General features: G+C 37.7%; 1 protein-coding gene across 1 annotated transcript in view; it reads right to left on the minus strand.

Annotated features, from left to right (window-relative positions):
* The window catches only part of LOC107597755 (uncharacterized), a 70,366-nt gene that overhangs the window by 15,388 nt on the left and 36,990 nt on the right, over positions 1 to 17,988 (minus strand). Inside the window, 11 exon segments of the mRNA XM_016288934.1 lie at positions 315 to 380; positions 452 to 832; positions 3,629 to 3,640; positions 4,953 to 5,103; positions 5,167 to 5,386; positions 8,482 to 8,491; positions 9,205 to 9,209; positions 10,140 to 10,215; positions 10,309 to 10,698; positions 11,495 to 11,893; positions 17,310 to 17,690. Coding sequence (XP_016144420.1) covers positions 315 to 380; positions 452 to 832; positions 3,629 to 3,640; positions 4,953 to 5,103; positions 5,167 to 5,386; positions 8,482 to 8,491; positions 9,205 to 9,209; positions 10,140 to 10,215; positions 10,309 to 10,698; positions 11,495 to 11,893; positions 17,310 to 17,690 — 2,091 coding nt within the window.

The raw sequence follows: 17,988 nt of genomic DNA on the forward strand, positions 1-17,988 counted from the left end.
TTTTTACCATACTTTCAAAACTTTTTAAAAATTAAAATAGGAAAAATATGCAATATGAAAATAATTGAAGACAAAACGTGTTTTATTGAGAAAAAAACAAAAATTTGGTTTTTAAAAAGCCTTTTTCCAAAAGGTACATCTGGAAAAAGGGGGGTCGTCTTATAATAAGGGGTCGTCTTATATTCGGGCCAATACGGTATATACTTTTTCATTAGAAACTTGCTCAACTTGTATTTAATGCTCTAAAAATTGTAGGTTGGGAAACCTACAATTTTTACAACACATTGTATTACCAGGCATTGTAGTTTCAGCTGTAGTTTCTGTGGTTGTGGTTGTCTCTGGCATTACAGTAGTAGAGGTAGAGTTTATGTTCCTTGCATCTGAAAAAAAGAATATTACATGAAAACAATAATCTCTTACAAAAACAGAGAGCACATGTCAATATATTTACCTGCACAGTATGCCAAATAGCAGATAGTTGGGCTCACAAACTCATAGACATAATACCCTCCTGGACAGGCTTTGACTTTAATGGGATTGGATTGGAAATAGCAGCAGTTATTGTCCCAGTGACCGCAGATATCTCGAGTGACCACTCCATCCTCAACTGTTGGATGTCCTCCGTTCAGCCACAGTGGAGCAATAGTGCCACAACTATACTCATCAACACATGTGTCTGGCATCTGAACGCTTTGACCTTGAATGAAGAGACGGTACCAGCCATTCCAGCTGACCCAAGAGTCACACATTATTTGAGAGGAATGTTGATTGTTGGTGGCTCTCCATAGATCATCCAGGACATTATAGTTGTAGCAGGGGTCAACAGGGGGAGCTGTTGTTAAGAAATATTAGAAAAGTAAATGTTTCGGACTGAATGAATGTTATACATTCTTTTGTACAACATAAGTAGTGGTATGAGATTTCCAGAACAGTCTTCACTTAATTTCTATGGCTGCATTTACACTGCTAGTCTTAATGCACAGATCCGATCTTTTGACCATATCTGATTTTTGGCCCGTTTGTTTACATTCACTTTAGACACGACTGGTATCCGATATCTGTGTTTAAATTAATTCCCGCCCAAAACGACTGTCTATATAGACTCTCAGGTTTTGAATGGCCGTGCTATTAAAATTATTTATATAATTCATGTTGAGTGGCCATTATTATTTGCCAGCATGGACAACAGCTGTCATGGATGCTTTGCAGCACAAAATCTGCCTGAACAGATAAATAATGGAAAATAACAGTAATTTTCATTTATTAGGTTATTTTATCTACAGCTCGTTAGAATTCTTTAGTGAAATAAAGTAGCGCCAAGATGATATTTATTTTAATTAATTTAGTTGTATTTATAAAACTCACGGGGCAGGGCTTGAACACCAGCTCCTTGAATGTAAAATGTTTTACCTATATCAAATTTCTGTATCAATAAAATGTGAGCGCATACAGCACACCGGCATTAAAACACAATCTTTATGGGCAAACATGTTGCTCCCTCGCATTGGGAGTTCTGCAGGGAATCAGATATGTGTGTTTAGACATAGGACGGATGTCCAGATATCAGATATGTATCTGATTTAAAACCACATTTGGGCTGAATTTACACTGCAGATCTGGATTCCCAAATCAGATTTTCTGACTATATCCATTTGTTTGATGACTCGCTTACACATTCTTTTAAAAGTGACCCGTATCCGATATCTGCATTTACACTATACAGGCTTAACTTGACGTGGCTCAATGCATTAGACAGTGATATTAAAAGACCAAACTCTGCACACACTATCAATAAAGCATAATTTGTATTGAAAAGCAGATGAGATTTTACATGAATGAATAGAGAGACAGTCTCCACAACGGTTAGCAACATGCCCATAGCCTGCAATGTGTCACGCTGCTACTACTGTGCTGGAGTGAGGAGACGCGGAGATGTGGGAGCATTTACAAGGAACAGTCTTTATTCATCCACGGGAACACACAGGAAGGAACACACACGTAGCACTGGGGAATAGACAATTAACACTGGACAAAAACCAAGGAACAGAACACTCTTTAAATACCTGACTAGACAAGGGACAAGGGACAAGAAACACCTGAAATCATTGAACACGGTTGAAAACTAGGACATGGAGCACGTGGGGGAGGAAAACAAACACAAAACAGTCCATAGCGTGACACTATGAGGTCACCGAGGTTCGGACCTCTGTATTTTCCCCAGGTGTTTTTTTTTAAATAATTGCCTAATATATTATTATATAGGGTCATATGATGCGATTTAAATTTGTCCTTTCTTTTTGGAGTGTTACAAGCTCTTGGTGCATAAAGAAGATCTGTAAAGTTGCAAAGACTTAAAGTCTCAAATCCAAAGAGATATTTACTCTTATATACTTTATAAAAGTGAAGAGTCAGCCACGCCTACCTATAACGGCTCGTTCTAACACGCCCCCACATATCTACCTCACTATGTGGGAAGATTTGCATAATGCCGCCCAAATGTTCATGCAAAGAAAGTAAACGTTAGACTAAAATGCCGGCAGTTCTGACTCACAGTCTGTAAGCAAGTTTTAATTTAAAGGATTTGCCACTGATGATTCAAACGCGAGTTTTGGGCAGTGTAGAGTAGCACTTGTTGTTTGTCATTTCTCTGATCACAAATGCAGACAGGGTTTTATGTTTACGCGGCGCGATGCAATGCAACGCAACGCGTAAAAAGACAGTATAAGTCATTATAATCAGTAATTATGTCCCCACTGGATGCAACAAAATGCCTTGTTTGTAATGGGTTTTAATGTTTTTGTCTCTTCGCTCCGGCCAGCACATGGCATCACAGTATGGTGAGGGGCATAACATTTCCATCACACGCTTGAGGTATTCGGCCAATCACAACGCACTAGATAGCTGGCCAATCACAGCACACCTCGCTTTTTCAGACCAATGAGCTTTGTAAAAATCGACGCGTTTCAAAAAGGCAGGGCATAGAGGAGAAACAGTACTGTACAGTATGTGGAAAATAATGTGTTTTTTAACTTTAAACCGCATAAACACATTTCATTACACCATATACACCAAATAATGTTCTTTTTAGCAGCATCATATGACCCCTTTAAACATCCTCATTTGAGCTGCCTCAGCCGTCTGTCACTGACCAGTCACCACTCGTCAATGTCAAAAAATATTTGAGATGACCAATCAAATCAAAGTAGCTTTATGTTGACAGAAGCTGCATTTCGCAACTTTCAAAGTGACGCTCCAGTTAGTGGCTATAAATTGCGGGATAAGATGTAAGTAGCCAAACATTTCATATCTGACAGCTGTTTTATGATAGAAATGTTAAACGACTGGCAAAAATAATCAGGAATGCAAACTAATAAACTTATCTAATTTCTCCATTTTGAATTGACATGATTCATGTAATGTGATTCAGAACTGTCAATGTGAGGGGACAAAAAACAATATTAATGAAGCAAATATTAGGCATATGATTCATAATGAATGGGCACATATTGTGAATTCATTAAACTTAATTACGTAGTTTTCCTGGTAGCCTTCAGTAAAGTAACTCAGTAATTTTAAAACCCTTGCTACGGCCCTGGTTAGCAATAGATTGAAGCACTCGTCTGTGCACGAGCCGCCGTCACTCATAACAGCAGCAATGAGCACTCAGCAAAGCAACACATTTCAGCGCCAGATTGCCTCTTATTTAACACAAACAAACAAAATGAATACTCTGCTAGTCAACTAGAGATGTTTCATTTGTAAAAGATATATCTGTACTGCGAGATGCTTCAAAAACATTTGACATCCAACTCAAATTAACAGGGGAATATCCAATCTGTCCACATACACAGCAGGCGCAAATGCACGTATCCGATTCATATCAGATTTATTTCCACATATGAATGAGGCCTTCGAAAGTGACTCAGAACAGATGCGAAAAAATGTTTGTGTTTACACGTGCAACAAATTCCGATCTGTCAGATGTGAGCAAAAAAAGAAGATTTTTTTTTTGTGCCAGTGTAAATGCAGCCTCTGTTGCACTTGTGTTTAAAGTTATTAAAAGTTGAAAACAGTTTGTCTTGAGTTTGAACATCTACTTTTATTTTGCTGAAACAAATGGCTACCATGAGTCCTTTTGCAATTGAATAACTTGACTTTGAGAAGAACTGATTGAAAACGCAATTTGGCTCTTACTTAAAATGATTGGTTTGTGTTTGGTGTCTGCACTTAAACCACTGAATAAATTGTATGTTCTTTGTGCCAAATTATCTTATATGTATTATTATACACTGTAAAATTGTATAAATGAATGAATGCTATCAATTTTCACTCTGACTCTTATCTTTTATCTGTGTGCACACATGCATTTCCTGTCATTTTAAGTCATTTCCTGCCTCTGATGTTTTTGGGTCTGGGATCAGATTGAGGTTATAAAATGAGTCTACAGAGGTCTGAGAAACAGTAATAGTATGGTTATTGCTATTAATAAAAATGCACTTCAGTTACGTTCTTCATTATGATTAGCCATTTGTTACACTGTCTTTTAAATAAATAGTTAGAGAAGCAACAAAATCAGTCAAATAAAGAATGAGTGTTTAGGCACTTGTTGTCCTTTCCTTCTCATTTGTCTTGCATACTGATTTTTACTACTTTAACTATGATTTTGCTACACTCTTTTGTAATGGGACAGAAACACTGAAACATTTTAAGAGACTATGTGTAATGAAAATAAATGAGTAAAACGATATTCTTGAGGTTTTAAAAAAAAGACAATACTTTACCAGTGGTTGTGATTGGTGGAGTAATGGATTCTGTGGGTGGAATTTGCTCTGTTGTTGTAGGGCTTGAGGCTTCTGGTATTAAGAAAAAAATATTTTTTATTTCAGTATCAAACATTTTTAACCATAACCCAAAAAAGTAAATGATTTAATTACATATGAATAAATACCCACCTATACAGTAAGCTCCACAAACCATTGGCTTGACAAACTCGTAAACATAGTAATTTCCGGGACAGGCTTTGACTCTTATAGGGTGGGATGTGTAATCACAGCAGCCACCCGCCGATAAACAGACCTGACGGGTGACAACTCCATCTTCCAGCTGTGGGTGAGGGCCATTGAGTGATAGTGGGTAATAAGTGCCACACATGCCTTGATTGTCTACACGAGGATGAGAGCCACTAAGCCACAGACCACTAAAACCTCCACATGACATAAATGATGCACACCACTCAGGCATCTGAGCACTTGATCCATCAATGAAGAGCCGATACCAGCCATCCCATTCTACACGAGTGTCATCAAGTCCATTTGCATAGCCATTCCAATACCCGTAATTGAGTGTGCTTCTCCGGTGGTTGTCTAGTATGTTGTAGTTATTGCATTCAACAAGGGTGTCATCATGTCCATAGTTTTGGTTTTGTCGTATGTCTCTCCAGTATTCATCAAGAGTGTTATAATCATAGCAGGGATCGGAGCTGGAAGTTGTAGATTCTGAGAGAATAATGACATAAAAAAGGACAATCCAGCGATGATACATACTCACTATTTATGTGGCAAACACCTGTGTCTTTATGACCAGATAAGATATTGGATAGTACACTAGGGAGGGATTATATAAACTGACTGCACTTACAACAACTAATTAAAAAAAGATTTGCCACAAAGATCTCAGTTCATTTTCTAGGAAATGTATCTACAGCTCTGGAAATAAATTAAGAGACAACTCCAAATCTTTCATAAATCAGCATCAGCCATTCCATTCCACTGTCTGTTGAATTCCAACACATGGGCACAACTCATTCTGCTTAATGAAGGTGATCACCTCAACCAAATCTAGTTCTATAACAAAAGATGTAACACTATTTAATGTGATAAACTCTTTACATGTGTCACAAACACATAACATGGGTCTCATTTGCTCATGTAAAATAATAATCCTCCAGATTGTTATAAAACACATTATATTACCAGTCCTTGTGATTTTGGCTGTGGTTGTGGTTTTGGCTGTAGTTTCGGATGTGGTTGTCTCTGACATGACATTCAGACAATAAAAAAAAAGAATATTACACAAAATAGTAATTTCTTAAATAAACAGAGAGCACATGTCAATATATTTACCTGCACAGTATGCCAAATAGCAGGCACTTGGGCTCACAAACTCATAGACATAATACCCTCCTGGACAGGCTTTGACTTTAATGGGATTGGATTGGAAATAGCAGCAGTTATTGCTCCAGTGACCGCAGACATCTCGAGTGACCACTCCATCCTCAACTGTTGGATGTCCTCCGTTCAGCCACAGTGGAGCAATAGTGCCACAACTATACTCATCAACACATGTGTCTGGCATCTGAATGCTTTGACCTTGAATGAAGAGACGGTACCAGCCGTTCCAGCTGACCCAAGAGTCACACATTATTTGAGAGGAATGTTGATTGTTGGTGGCTCTCCATAGATCATCCAGGACATTGTAGTTGTAGCAGGGGTCAACAGGGGGAGCTGTTGTTAAGAAATATTAGAAAAGTAAATGTTTCGGACTGAATGAATGTTATACATTCTTTTGTACAACATAAGTAGTGGTATGAAATCTCCAGAACAGTCTTCACTTAATTTCTATGGCTGCATTTACACTGCTAGTCTTAATGCACAGATCCGATCTTTTGACAATATCTGATTTTTGGCCCGTTTGTTTACATTCACTTTAGACACGACTGGTATCCGATATCTGTGTTTAAATGAATTCCCGCCCAAAATGATTGTCTGCACTTTCGCTTTACTATGCACATGGTAGACTCTCAGGGTTTGAATGGCCGTGCTATTAAAATTATTTATAGTTCACGTTGAGTGGCCATTATTATTTGCCAGCATGGACAACAGCTGTCATGGATGTTTTGCAGCACAAAATCTGCCTGAACAGATAAATAATGGAAAATAACAGTAATTTTCATTTGTTAGGTTATTTTATCTACAGCTCGTTAGAGGTAGAATTCTTTAGTGAAATAAAGTAGCGCCAAGATGATATTTATTTAAATTAATTTAGTTGTATTTATAAAACTCACGGGGCAGGGCTTGAACACCAGCTCCTTGAATGTAAATTTTTTTACCTATATCAAATTTCTGTATCAATAAAATGTGAGCGCATACAGCACACCGGCATTAAAACACAATCTTTATGGGCAAACATGTTGCTCCCTCACATTGGGAGTTCTGCAGGGAATCAGATATGTGTGTTTTGACGTAGGTCGGATGTCCAGATATCAGATATGTATCTGATTTAAAACCACATTTGGGCTGAATTTACACTGCAGATCTGGATTCCCAAATCAGATTTTTTGACTATATCCATTTGTTTGATGACTCGCTTACACATTCTTTTAAAAGTGACCCGTATCCGATATCTGCATTTACACTATACAGGCTTAACTTGACGTGGCTCAATGTTGCTCCCTCGCATTGGGAGTTCTGCAGGGAATCAGATATGTGTGTTTAGACATAGGACGGATGTCCAGATATCAGATATGTATCTGATTTAAAACCACATTTGGGCTGAATTTACACTGCAGATCTGGATTCCCAAATCAGATTTTTTGACTATATCCATTTGTTTGATGACTCGCTTACACATTCTTTTAAAAGTGACCCGTATCCGATATCTGCATTTACACTATACAGGCTTAACTTGACGTGGCTCAATGCATTAGACAGTGATATTAAAAGACCAAACTCTGCACACACTAATAAAGCATACTTTGTATTGAAAAGCAGATGCGATTTCACACGAATGAATAGAGAGACAGTCTCCACAACAGTTAGCAACATGCCCATAGCCTGCAATGCGTCACGCTGCTGCTACTGTGCTGGAGTGAGGAGACGCGGAGACATGGGAGCATTTACAAGGAACAGTCTTTATTCATCCACGGGAACACACAGGAAGGAACACACACGTAGCACTGGGGAATAGACAATTAACACTGGACAAAAACTAAGGAATAGAACACTCTTTAAATACCTGACTAGACAAGGGACTCAACGAGAAACACCTGAAATCATTGAGCACGGTTGAAAACTAGGATATGGAGCACGTGGGGGAGGAAAACAAACACAAAACAGTCCATGGCGTGACACTATGAGGTCACCGAGGTTCGGACCTCGGTATTTTCCCGAGGTGTTTTTATTTTAATAATTGCCTAATATATTATTATATAGGGTCATATGATGCGATTTAAATTTTTCCTTTCTCTTTGGAGTGTTACAAGCTCTTGGTGCATAAAGAAGATCTGTAAAGTTGCAAAGACTAAAGTCTTAAATCCACAGAGATATTTACTCTTATATAAAAATGTTGTATTCAATTTTACAGTAAGCTAAACAGTACTGTAGTTAGTGTTACAGTAATTTTACTGTTGAATGAAATACAGCAACTACTGGATAATTGTTGCCAGTAAGTTACTGTTAATTTGACAATACATTTTTTACAGTGGGGTCATAATCTGTATTAGTGTGATCAAAACAGACCAGTTATATTTCAATGAGCAAATTCACAAGTGCAAATCTGAACTAATCAAACACATTAACAAACATGAAACCGCCTCTGCTCACTCTAGCCCGGCCTCAGCTCATGCTAAGCCGCAGCTTCCGCTCACGCTAGCCCGGCCTCAGCTCACGCTAAGCCACGGCTTCAGCTCATGCTAGCCTGGCCTCAGCTCACGCTAAGAATACACAAAATAATGTTCTTTTTAGTAGCATCATATGACCCCTTTAAGCATCCTCATTTGAGCTGCCTCAGCCGTCTGTCACGGACCAGTCACCACTCGTCAATGTCAAAAAATATTTGAGATGACCAATCAAATCAAAGTAGCTTTATGTTGACAGAAGCTGCATATCGCAACTTTCAAAGTTACGCTCCAGTTAGTGGCTATAAATTGCGGGATAAGATGTAAGTAGCCAAACATTTCATATCTGACAGCTGTTTTATGGCAAAAATAATCAGGAATGCAAACTAATAAACTTATCTAATTTCTCCATTTTGAATTGACATGATCTATGTAATGTGATTCACAACTGTCAATGTGAGGGGACAAAAAACAATATTAATGAAGCAAATATTAGGCATATGATTCATAATGAATGGGCACACATTGTGAATTTATTAAACTTACTTACGTAGTTTTCCTGGTAGCCTTCAGTAAAAACCCTTTAAAACCCTTGCTACGGCCCTGGTTAGCAATAGATTGAAGCACTCGTCTGTGCACGAGCCACCGTCACTCATAACAGCAGCAATGAGCACTCAGCAAAGCAACACATTTCAGTGGCAGATTGCCTCTTATTTAGCACAAACGAACACAATGAATACTCTGCTAGTCAACTAGAGATGTTTCATTTGTAAAAGATATATCTGTACTGCGAGATGTTTCAAAACCATTTGACATCCAACTCACATTAACAGGGGAATATCCAATCTGTCCACATACACAGCAGGCGCAAATACACGTATCCGATTCATATCAGATTTATTTCCACATATGAATGAGGCCTTCGAAAGTGTCTCAGAGCAGATGCAAAAAAAATTGTGTGTTTACACGTGCAACAAATTCCGATCTGTCAGATGTGAGCAAAAAAAGAAGATTTTTTTTTTGTGCCAGTGTAAATGCAGCCTCTGTTGCACTTGTGTTTAAAGTTATTAAAAGTTGAAAACAGTTTGTCTTGAGTTTGAACATCTACTTTTATTTTGCTGAAACAAATGGCTACCATGAGTCCTTTTGCAATTGAATAACTTGACTTTGAGAAGAACTGATTGAAAACGCAATTTGGCTCTTACTTAAAATGATTGGTTTGTGTTTGGTGTCTGCACTTAAACCATTGAATAAATTGTATCTTCTTTGTGCCAAATTATCTTGACCAGTTATATTTCAATGAGCAAATTCACAAGTGCAAATCTGAACTAATCAAACACATTAACAAACATGAAATTTAAATGTCATTGCCAATATACATACATACGTGTGTGTGTGTGTGTCTGTGTGTGTGTGTGTGTGTGTGTGTATTGGCAATGACATTGAAAATCTCATGTTTGTTAATGTGTTTGATCATATACACACACATAGAGAAAGAGGTTAAATGGATTAATTCAAATGTAACTTACTCGAGGTCATGCTGGATCCAGTAATTATATCTGGACTTACAGTGGATATTGGCCATGAAATGGTGCTGACATCTAAAAAAGGAGGACATTCGAAACATGACTGAAGTGATTTTAAATCCTTTGAAAGACTTCATTAAAAAAGAGTGAAGAGAAAAAGCACATTACCTGTGCAGTATCCTGAACACCAGAATTGTGGATTCACAAGTTCATAGACATAGTAATTGCCTGGACACGCTTTCACTCTGATGGGGTTTGTCTTGTAATTACAGCACTCATCCCAAAAATAATTGCCACAGACCTCTCTGATCACCACTCCATCCTCTATCTGAGGGTGAGGACCACTGAGCCACAGATTGATGTATGTGTTACAGCTGTATGAACTAACACAGGTCTCTGGCATCTGGATGTTCATTCCATAGTAGAAAAGCCGGTACCAGCCATTCCAGGAGATATGTTCATCACAAATGTAATCTCCACTTTCATTGTTGGCTCTCCAGGGACGATCCAGAGACTCATAGTTGTAGCAGGGATCACTGCTGATGCTGCTGAAAGCAACTGTCATACAGTTTTTTAAGAGTGCTATTAAAATACTGTATTTACTGTACATCGAATGCAATTTAGAATATTACATTGTAAAACACAATGATTGTTTATTTCATGATTTTCAATCAGCCAATTACAGCAATTTGAGCATTTTTAACCAGTGGTGTGCTGTCAATTATACCTGGATGCAGCCTGCAGAATTGAACAGAACACCATAACTACTCACATTGACACATGTACATGTACTAGCACTGAGTACATGATATAATATCATATAATATATAATAGTGTAAAGGCAGTGCAATTTCATAAAGCCTTCATTATTTTTGCTAAAGTAATGTAAGCTGGTATTTAGACTAACACACAAACCTCTGAATATTTAAACAAACAAAAAAAGTATTGGTTCATTTTTAGCTGGAGGACAGGTAAATTATGAAGAGATACCCATTATGAATGCAGTAATTTATTAATTCTGTATTATCATTTTAATATAAATAACATGGCAAGACAAAGTAGAAATTTAAGTCACTTAAAGTAGAAAGGTGCTGTTATTGGTTCATCTAGAGTTGTGAAATGTAAACTGTGTTATAAATAGCATAATAGCTACAGTTAGTGAAGTGCTATGAGAGTGTGGGGAGAATTACAAAGTAGCCTACAGAATGGTTAATGAAGTGCACACCACTGATTCTAACTGGTTAAACAGTGTCTAATTTAATTGATGTATTATCTAATAATCAGACCATTTACTCTTGATAATGGCATAAAAACAATCACAAAATTTTGGAGAGAAAAATAGTTAAAATTCCACCTGCACAATATGAAGGCCTGTTAATCGACAGATCTGGCTTGACGAGTTTATAGATGTAATAATCTCCTGGACAGGCTTTGACTTGGATGGATGTGGATGTGTAGTTGTCAAACTGGTTAGACCATAGAGAACTTCCCAAAACTTCACGGGCCACCACTCCATCCTCAAGTGTTGGATGAAAACCAGCGAGATACAGTCCAGTTTCACCACCACATCTCATATTACTCACACACCACTCAGACATCTGAGCACTTTCTCCAATCAAATACAGCCGATACCAGCCACTCCATTCAACAAGGGTGTCATCATGTCCATAGTTTTGGTTTTGTCGTATGTCTCTCCAGTATTCATCAAGAGTGTTATAATCATAGCAGGGATCAGAGCTGGAAGTTGTAGATTCTGAGAGAATAATGACATAAAAAAGGACAATCCTGTGATGATACATACTCACTATTTATGTGGCAAACACCTGTGTCTTTATGACCAGATAAGATATTGGATAGTACACTAGGGAGGGATTATATAAACTGACTGCACTTACAACAACTCATTTAAAAAATATTTCCACCAAGATCTCAGTTCATTTTCTAGGAAATGTATCTACAGCTCTGGAAATAAATTAAGAGACAACTCCAAATCTTTTATAAATCAGCATCAGCCATTCCATTCCACTGTCTGTTGAATTCCAACACATGGGCACAACTCATTCTGCTTAATGAAGGTGATTACCTCAACCAAATCTTATTTAGCGAGGAAAAGTAAAAAAAAAAAAAAAACAATGCTGTTGTCATCACTATACTCTAGCAATAGAACCAGCTGGATGGCAAAAAAAGTGCTAGTAGTACGTCAAAAGTAACTGGAATCAAATTTGAACTATTGACCATGCCAAAAGAATTGAAAAGTAAAGTCTGCAGGAAGAAAAGAAGGGTTCAGTTCTGTCTTTACTGGCAGAGGGATACAGTCAGCATCAGGTTGCTTCCATTCTTAATGTCAAAGACAGCGGTTCATAAGAACAAGGTCAAGCTGAAGATATTGGGGACAACAAAGCTACAGTGGGATTTCTGTAACTACAGAGTCGATTTCGCAGAGGGCGAAAATGACTCTCCACTGACTGGGATTACCTTCAGCTCATTTGAATGTTACTCAACAGCCGTAGGACTAAATCAAGTGACCTACAAAAGAAAGGCAAACGGCAGCTGGGGTGAAGTGCACAGCGAGGACGGTTAGAAACAGGCTCCAAGGGGAAAGGGCCCTTCATCAATGAGAAACAAAGAAGAGCCAGGCTGAGGTATACAAAAGTCCATAAGGACTGGACTACAAGCCACAGTGTCTCACACCCACTGTGAAATTCGGTGGAATTGGGCACATTTGTCTTTGTGAAAGGAGCATGAATCAAGCTACGTACAAAATTGTCCTGTAAGAAAACTTGCTTCCTTCTGTTCTGACAATGTTCTCCAACTCTGAGGATTGGTTTTTCCAGCAGGACAATGCTCCATGCCACACAGCCAGGTCAATCAAAGTGTGGATGGAGGACCACCAAATCAAGACTCTGTTATGGCCAGCCCAATCTCCAGACCTGAACCCCACTGAAAAAATCTGGAGTGTGATCAAGAGGAAGATGGTTGGTCACAAGTCATCAATGCCAAGACACATGAAAGCTGTGATCGAATTAATATGAACGTGTTTTGTTTGCATTATTTGAGGTCTGAAAACACTGCATCTTTTTAATTTTGACTAGTTGTCATTACCTGCAAATTAATTCTCTAAACTATATTTGCATCTCCATAACTAAGACCAGTGCGATACACATCTCAATGCATAGCCCGTTTAGAGAGGAGATTTCAATCTACTTATAAAATATTGGTCACAAATTATTGGTCAATTTATTAATAATAAAAATATAGCGCATCTACTAAGAAATAAATTGTTTTTTACCTATGCAAAAATGCATTGCGATACTAATGCAAACTTGTTTGGGGTGAATGGAGATGGTTGCAACGAGGGGCAGTTGCAACATGGCTTATTTCTTCAATCAGGAAAGAGCTACTTGAAGATATTCATACTGCACACATGCTTAGTTAGCCCCTCGTCCTCCCTGGAAGAAATCAGCCACATGTGACCATTCTTTCTACAAACAATAATTTTAATGGTAAAAAAGTAAATATTTTTTAATGATCAGATTTTTTGTCATACTGTCTAAGCTGTTTGCATGAAGCATTGTAAAAACGTATCATTTTAATCTGTGTTTTCTTAGCTTCTAATAGGCATAGCTAGCATGTGTCTGAGATATTGTGTCAAGCTAATATATTAAGTTTTATCACAGCTGAGAGTGTTGGGACAGTTGCAACATGTTGTTGCAACCATCCCAACATGCTGTCCCTTACCACAACACTGATGTAAAAGCTTGTCATAACATTACAAAATTGCAATTTTATGAATTGGTAAAGAATCACTTTCAATAGTCAGGTATCTCACCTTTTTTAAGTGAATAGGTTAAAACATACATAAAATGGTTGATTTGTCCAATTTGAATTTTTAAAAGTAAAACTGATTACCTAGTTAACTGCTAGTTAGTCAAACTAGTTCTTAAAACACAGTCTTAACATAGTGGCTATGTTTTTGCAACTGACCCTAGTTCAGTAAACTTTCACAGAAGTTAATAGAAGTAGGCTATTATTAAATTTCAGTGTCTTGATTTTGATCAAATTCATATTTTGTAGTTCAGATGTATTGTAGTAATTAACCAAAACATGGTTGTTACTTGTTACTTTAAAATGTTTTTTCCATTTACTATTCTGTTTTTATACAGCCAATTTAATTTGAAGACCCTGGCACAAATAAAATAATCGTAAAATGATATTTAAGAAATTATTTTAATGACATTTTAATGAATGTTGCAACCGTCCCCTCTTATGGGGTCAGTTGCAACATTTAACTTTGTCTATTCAAGTATAAATTGTATGTATATTGTCATATGTACACATGTTACAGTAGTGTGGGTGAGTAACTGACAGATGTGGCTTTATTGGGCCCTATCATACACGCGGCGCCAGACGCAACGCAAGTGTTTTTTGCTAGTTTCAGCCCGACGCAGGTGTCATTTTCATATCCTGCACCACATTGTTTAACTAGCAAATGCATTTGCACCCATTTGTGCGCCCATGGGCGTGCTGGTCTGAAAACGAGGTGTGTTCAGCTGCATTGCTAACGCATTGCTATTTTGAGGCAACTGAAATAGACTGCGCCATTGACCAACAAAAACCTGGTCTAAAGTCTGGCGCAATAGTTTTTTTCTTTGTTATTTAAAGAGCATGTTAGTAATATGCGCCTATAGACGGGTGCACAACGTGCGTACACTTTGCTTATTATACACACAGGGATGCGCAGCAGCACACAAAAATGTTTTATAATTAGAAATTAAAGGATTAAAATGTAAAATATTATTATTGTGTACATAAAAATGCCTACATGTCATAATGGATAGTCTTTGCATGTATCAGAATTACGCGCACGAGCAGATCCGTTTCCTCACTAGAGAAGCATTCAGTTTTTCCGCTTGCAAATTCCGCCATGTAAATCGCGAATCCGCCATGGCGCGAGCGCAATTGGCTTTTAAAGGGTCATGAAACCCTGTTTCAGCACTGGTTAGTTCTCACTACAGTTTTAAAAAAATGCTAAAAAAGTGGGCATGGTGCGCAGCGGAGCGGGAAGAGGGGAGAAAGACAACACACACAGCTTCGGGTTCAGAGTTCCATTTCACTCCCATCGAGTTAAAAACACAAATAAATGCACAGCCATTTGCACTCTGCATCAAAAACATATGAACGCGCTGTTGCACCTCTGATACATTTTTTGGCTTATTCTTCTGCTGTTTATATAAGCATTTTGACGGCTTGTGTCACGGAGCTGCAAAAACGGTTACACTCACTAAGTGAATGAATAGCATTTGTGCCTAACTCTTATTACAAAGCAAAAACAAACGCTCTCCTTCCTTCTATCCATGAACGTTTCTCTCAGTTAATGAACGTAGTCTCACAGTCTGAAGCGTCTGTCATAGCAAATCGACACATGCTGTTGTGAATAATTAAGCGAAGGGTTTCTTATAAGATAAGAACACGCAGTCTCATGAATAATTTAATAGACACCGATGCATCATCGATGTACTATTAGTCCATTGCCACGTCACAAATTGTGACATCAACACAATGTAGATTTTAAACCCGTAAGATGAAAAAAGCGCAAAAAAGCGTAAAATTAACCAGTTTTCTCAAACTGTTAAAATTATCGGATGCTAACATTGTCTTCTATAATGTGTCTTGTTATAATGTATAAAAAGTAGTCTGGGGTTTCATGACCCTTTAAAGGGAATGGGAGATGAGACTCTGATTGGTTTATGGCACGTTAAGCCCAAAACACACCCATTACTCATTAAGAGAATAGGGACAACCCTTTTAGACCATGAGCCTGGCACAAAAGCTTAAACTAGCAAAAGTGGATTCGGACGCCCTAAACGCAATTGCTCCGTGCGCTTTAGACCATGCGCTTAGATCATTAAAATAGGGCCCATTGTGTTAAAAGTTTGGTTTTCTAATACAAACAGTCTCTGAGAAACGTTCATTTAACTTAAACAGATATAAATAGTAAAATAAAACAAGAGAAACTGATAATTTTGCAGTGGTCTCTTAAATTTTCCAGAGCTGTATATGAAAATTTGGTGCAGGGCTTTTGGTGCCTTCCTGAGCTTAAAAGCGCTCCACAATTTTCCAGTGTAAATCTTTGCTGGAAAATGTAGCAAACTCCCATTATTTTTACATTACCCACCTAAAACTTGCTCCAAACCACAACGATTTCAGTCTTCTACAGCTAAATGTATTTGTCTGCATCAGTTCTAGTTCATCAGATTGTAAGCACGTCCATTCTTAATTAACAGGGTATGTGTGGAGTAGCGGACCAAATTAGTGAAAGTATACATACTTCGGGTTACATGTGTTAATGAGAGAAGCCTAAAAATGCTTCTGTTCTGTTTATGTTTCTTCTGATATTTGACATGGCTTTCTTTTCCCACCTGAATTATATTCAAAATCAAAAGTTGGAAAATAAATAAATACTACTTTAGGTCAATTATAAGATATTTTTTGTGTGTTTGTGTACTTAAAGCCTGTGTTATTAAACACACACACACACGTTGAGTTTCTATGTTTTATAGGGACATTCCATAGACATAAAGACTGGTATACTGTACAGTACTTTTCTATCTCCTTAGTGTAAGCCTACCCCTCACTCAAAACTTTCCACATTTTTAGATTTTCAAAAAAGAACATTCTGTATGATTTTCCTCATGGGGACCAAACAATAAAAAAAAAAAATTTCCCCACAGGGTCAAAATGATTGCTATTACTTCTCTTGTAGAGACATTTGGTCCCAATAACATAATGAATACCAGGATCTCACACACACACACAGAATGCCTTCTTGTTCTCAAATTAGTAAAAGACTCTTGGACAAATTGAGTACACATGGTGATCTGGAAAGGAACTAGTTCTACAACAAAAGATTAAACACTATTATTGTGATAAACTCTTTACATCTGTCACGAACACATAACATGGGTCTGATTTGCTCATGTAAGATAATAATCCTCCAGAATGTTATAAAACACATTATATTACCAGTCCTTGTGATTTTGGCTGTGGTTGTGGTTTTGGCTGTAGTTTCGGTTGTGGTTGTCTCTGACATGACAAGCAGACAATAAAAAAAAAATATTACACAAAATATTAATTTCTTAAATAAACAGAGAGCACATGTATATATTTACCTGCACAGTATGCTAAACTGCATGTAGTTGGGCTCACAAACTCATAGACATAGTACCCTCCTGGACAGGCTTTGACTTTAATGGGATTGGATTGGAAATAGCAGCAGTTATTGCTCCAGTGACCGCAGACATCTCGAGTGACCACTCCATCCTCAACTGTTGGATGTCCTCCGTTCAGCCACAGTGGAGCAATAGTGCCACAACTATACTCATCAACACATGTGTCTGGCATCTGAACGCTCTGACCCTGAATGAAGAGACGGTACCAGCCGTTCCAGCTGACCCAAGAGTCACACATTATTTGAGAGGAATGTTGATTGTTGGTGGCTCTCCATAGATCATCCAGAACATTGTAGTTGTAGCAGGGGTCAACAGGGGGAGCTGTTGTTAAGAAATATTAAAAAAGTAAATGTTTCGGACTGAATGAATGTTATACTGTGTTTTGTACAACATAAAGTAGCAGTATGAAATCTCCAGAACAGTCTTCTCTTCATTTCTCTGTTACGCTTGTGTTTAAAGTTAGTCAAAGTTGAAAACAGTTTGTCTTGAGTTCGAACATCTACTTTTATTTTGCTGAAACAAATGGCTAACATGAGTCATTTTGCAACTGAATAGCTTGACTTTGAGAAGAACTGTTTGAAAACACATTTTGCCTCTTACTTTTATAATCTTATTCTTA

The sequence above is a fragment of the Sinocyclocheilus grahami genome, unplaced genomic scaffold (assembly GCF_001515645.1).
Source record: "Sinocyclocheilus grahami isolate Dianchi unplaced genomic scaffold, SAMN03320097.WGS_v1.1 scaffold236.1, whole genome shotgun sequence".
Taxonomy (NCBI): domain Eukaryota; kingdom Metazoa; phylum Chordata; class Actinopteri; order Cypriniformes; family Cyprinidae; genus Sinocyclocheilus; species Sinocyclocheilus grahami.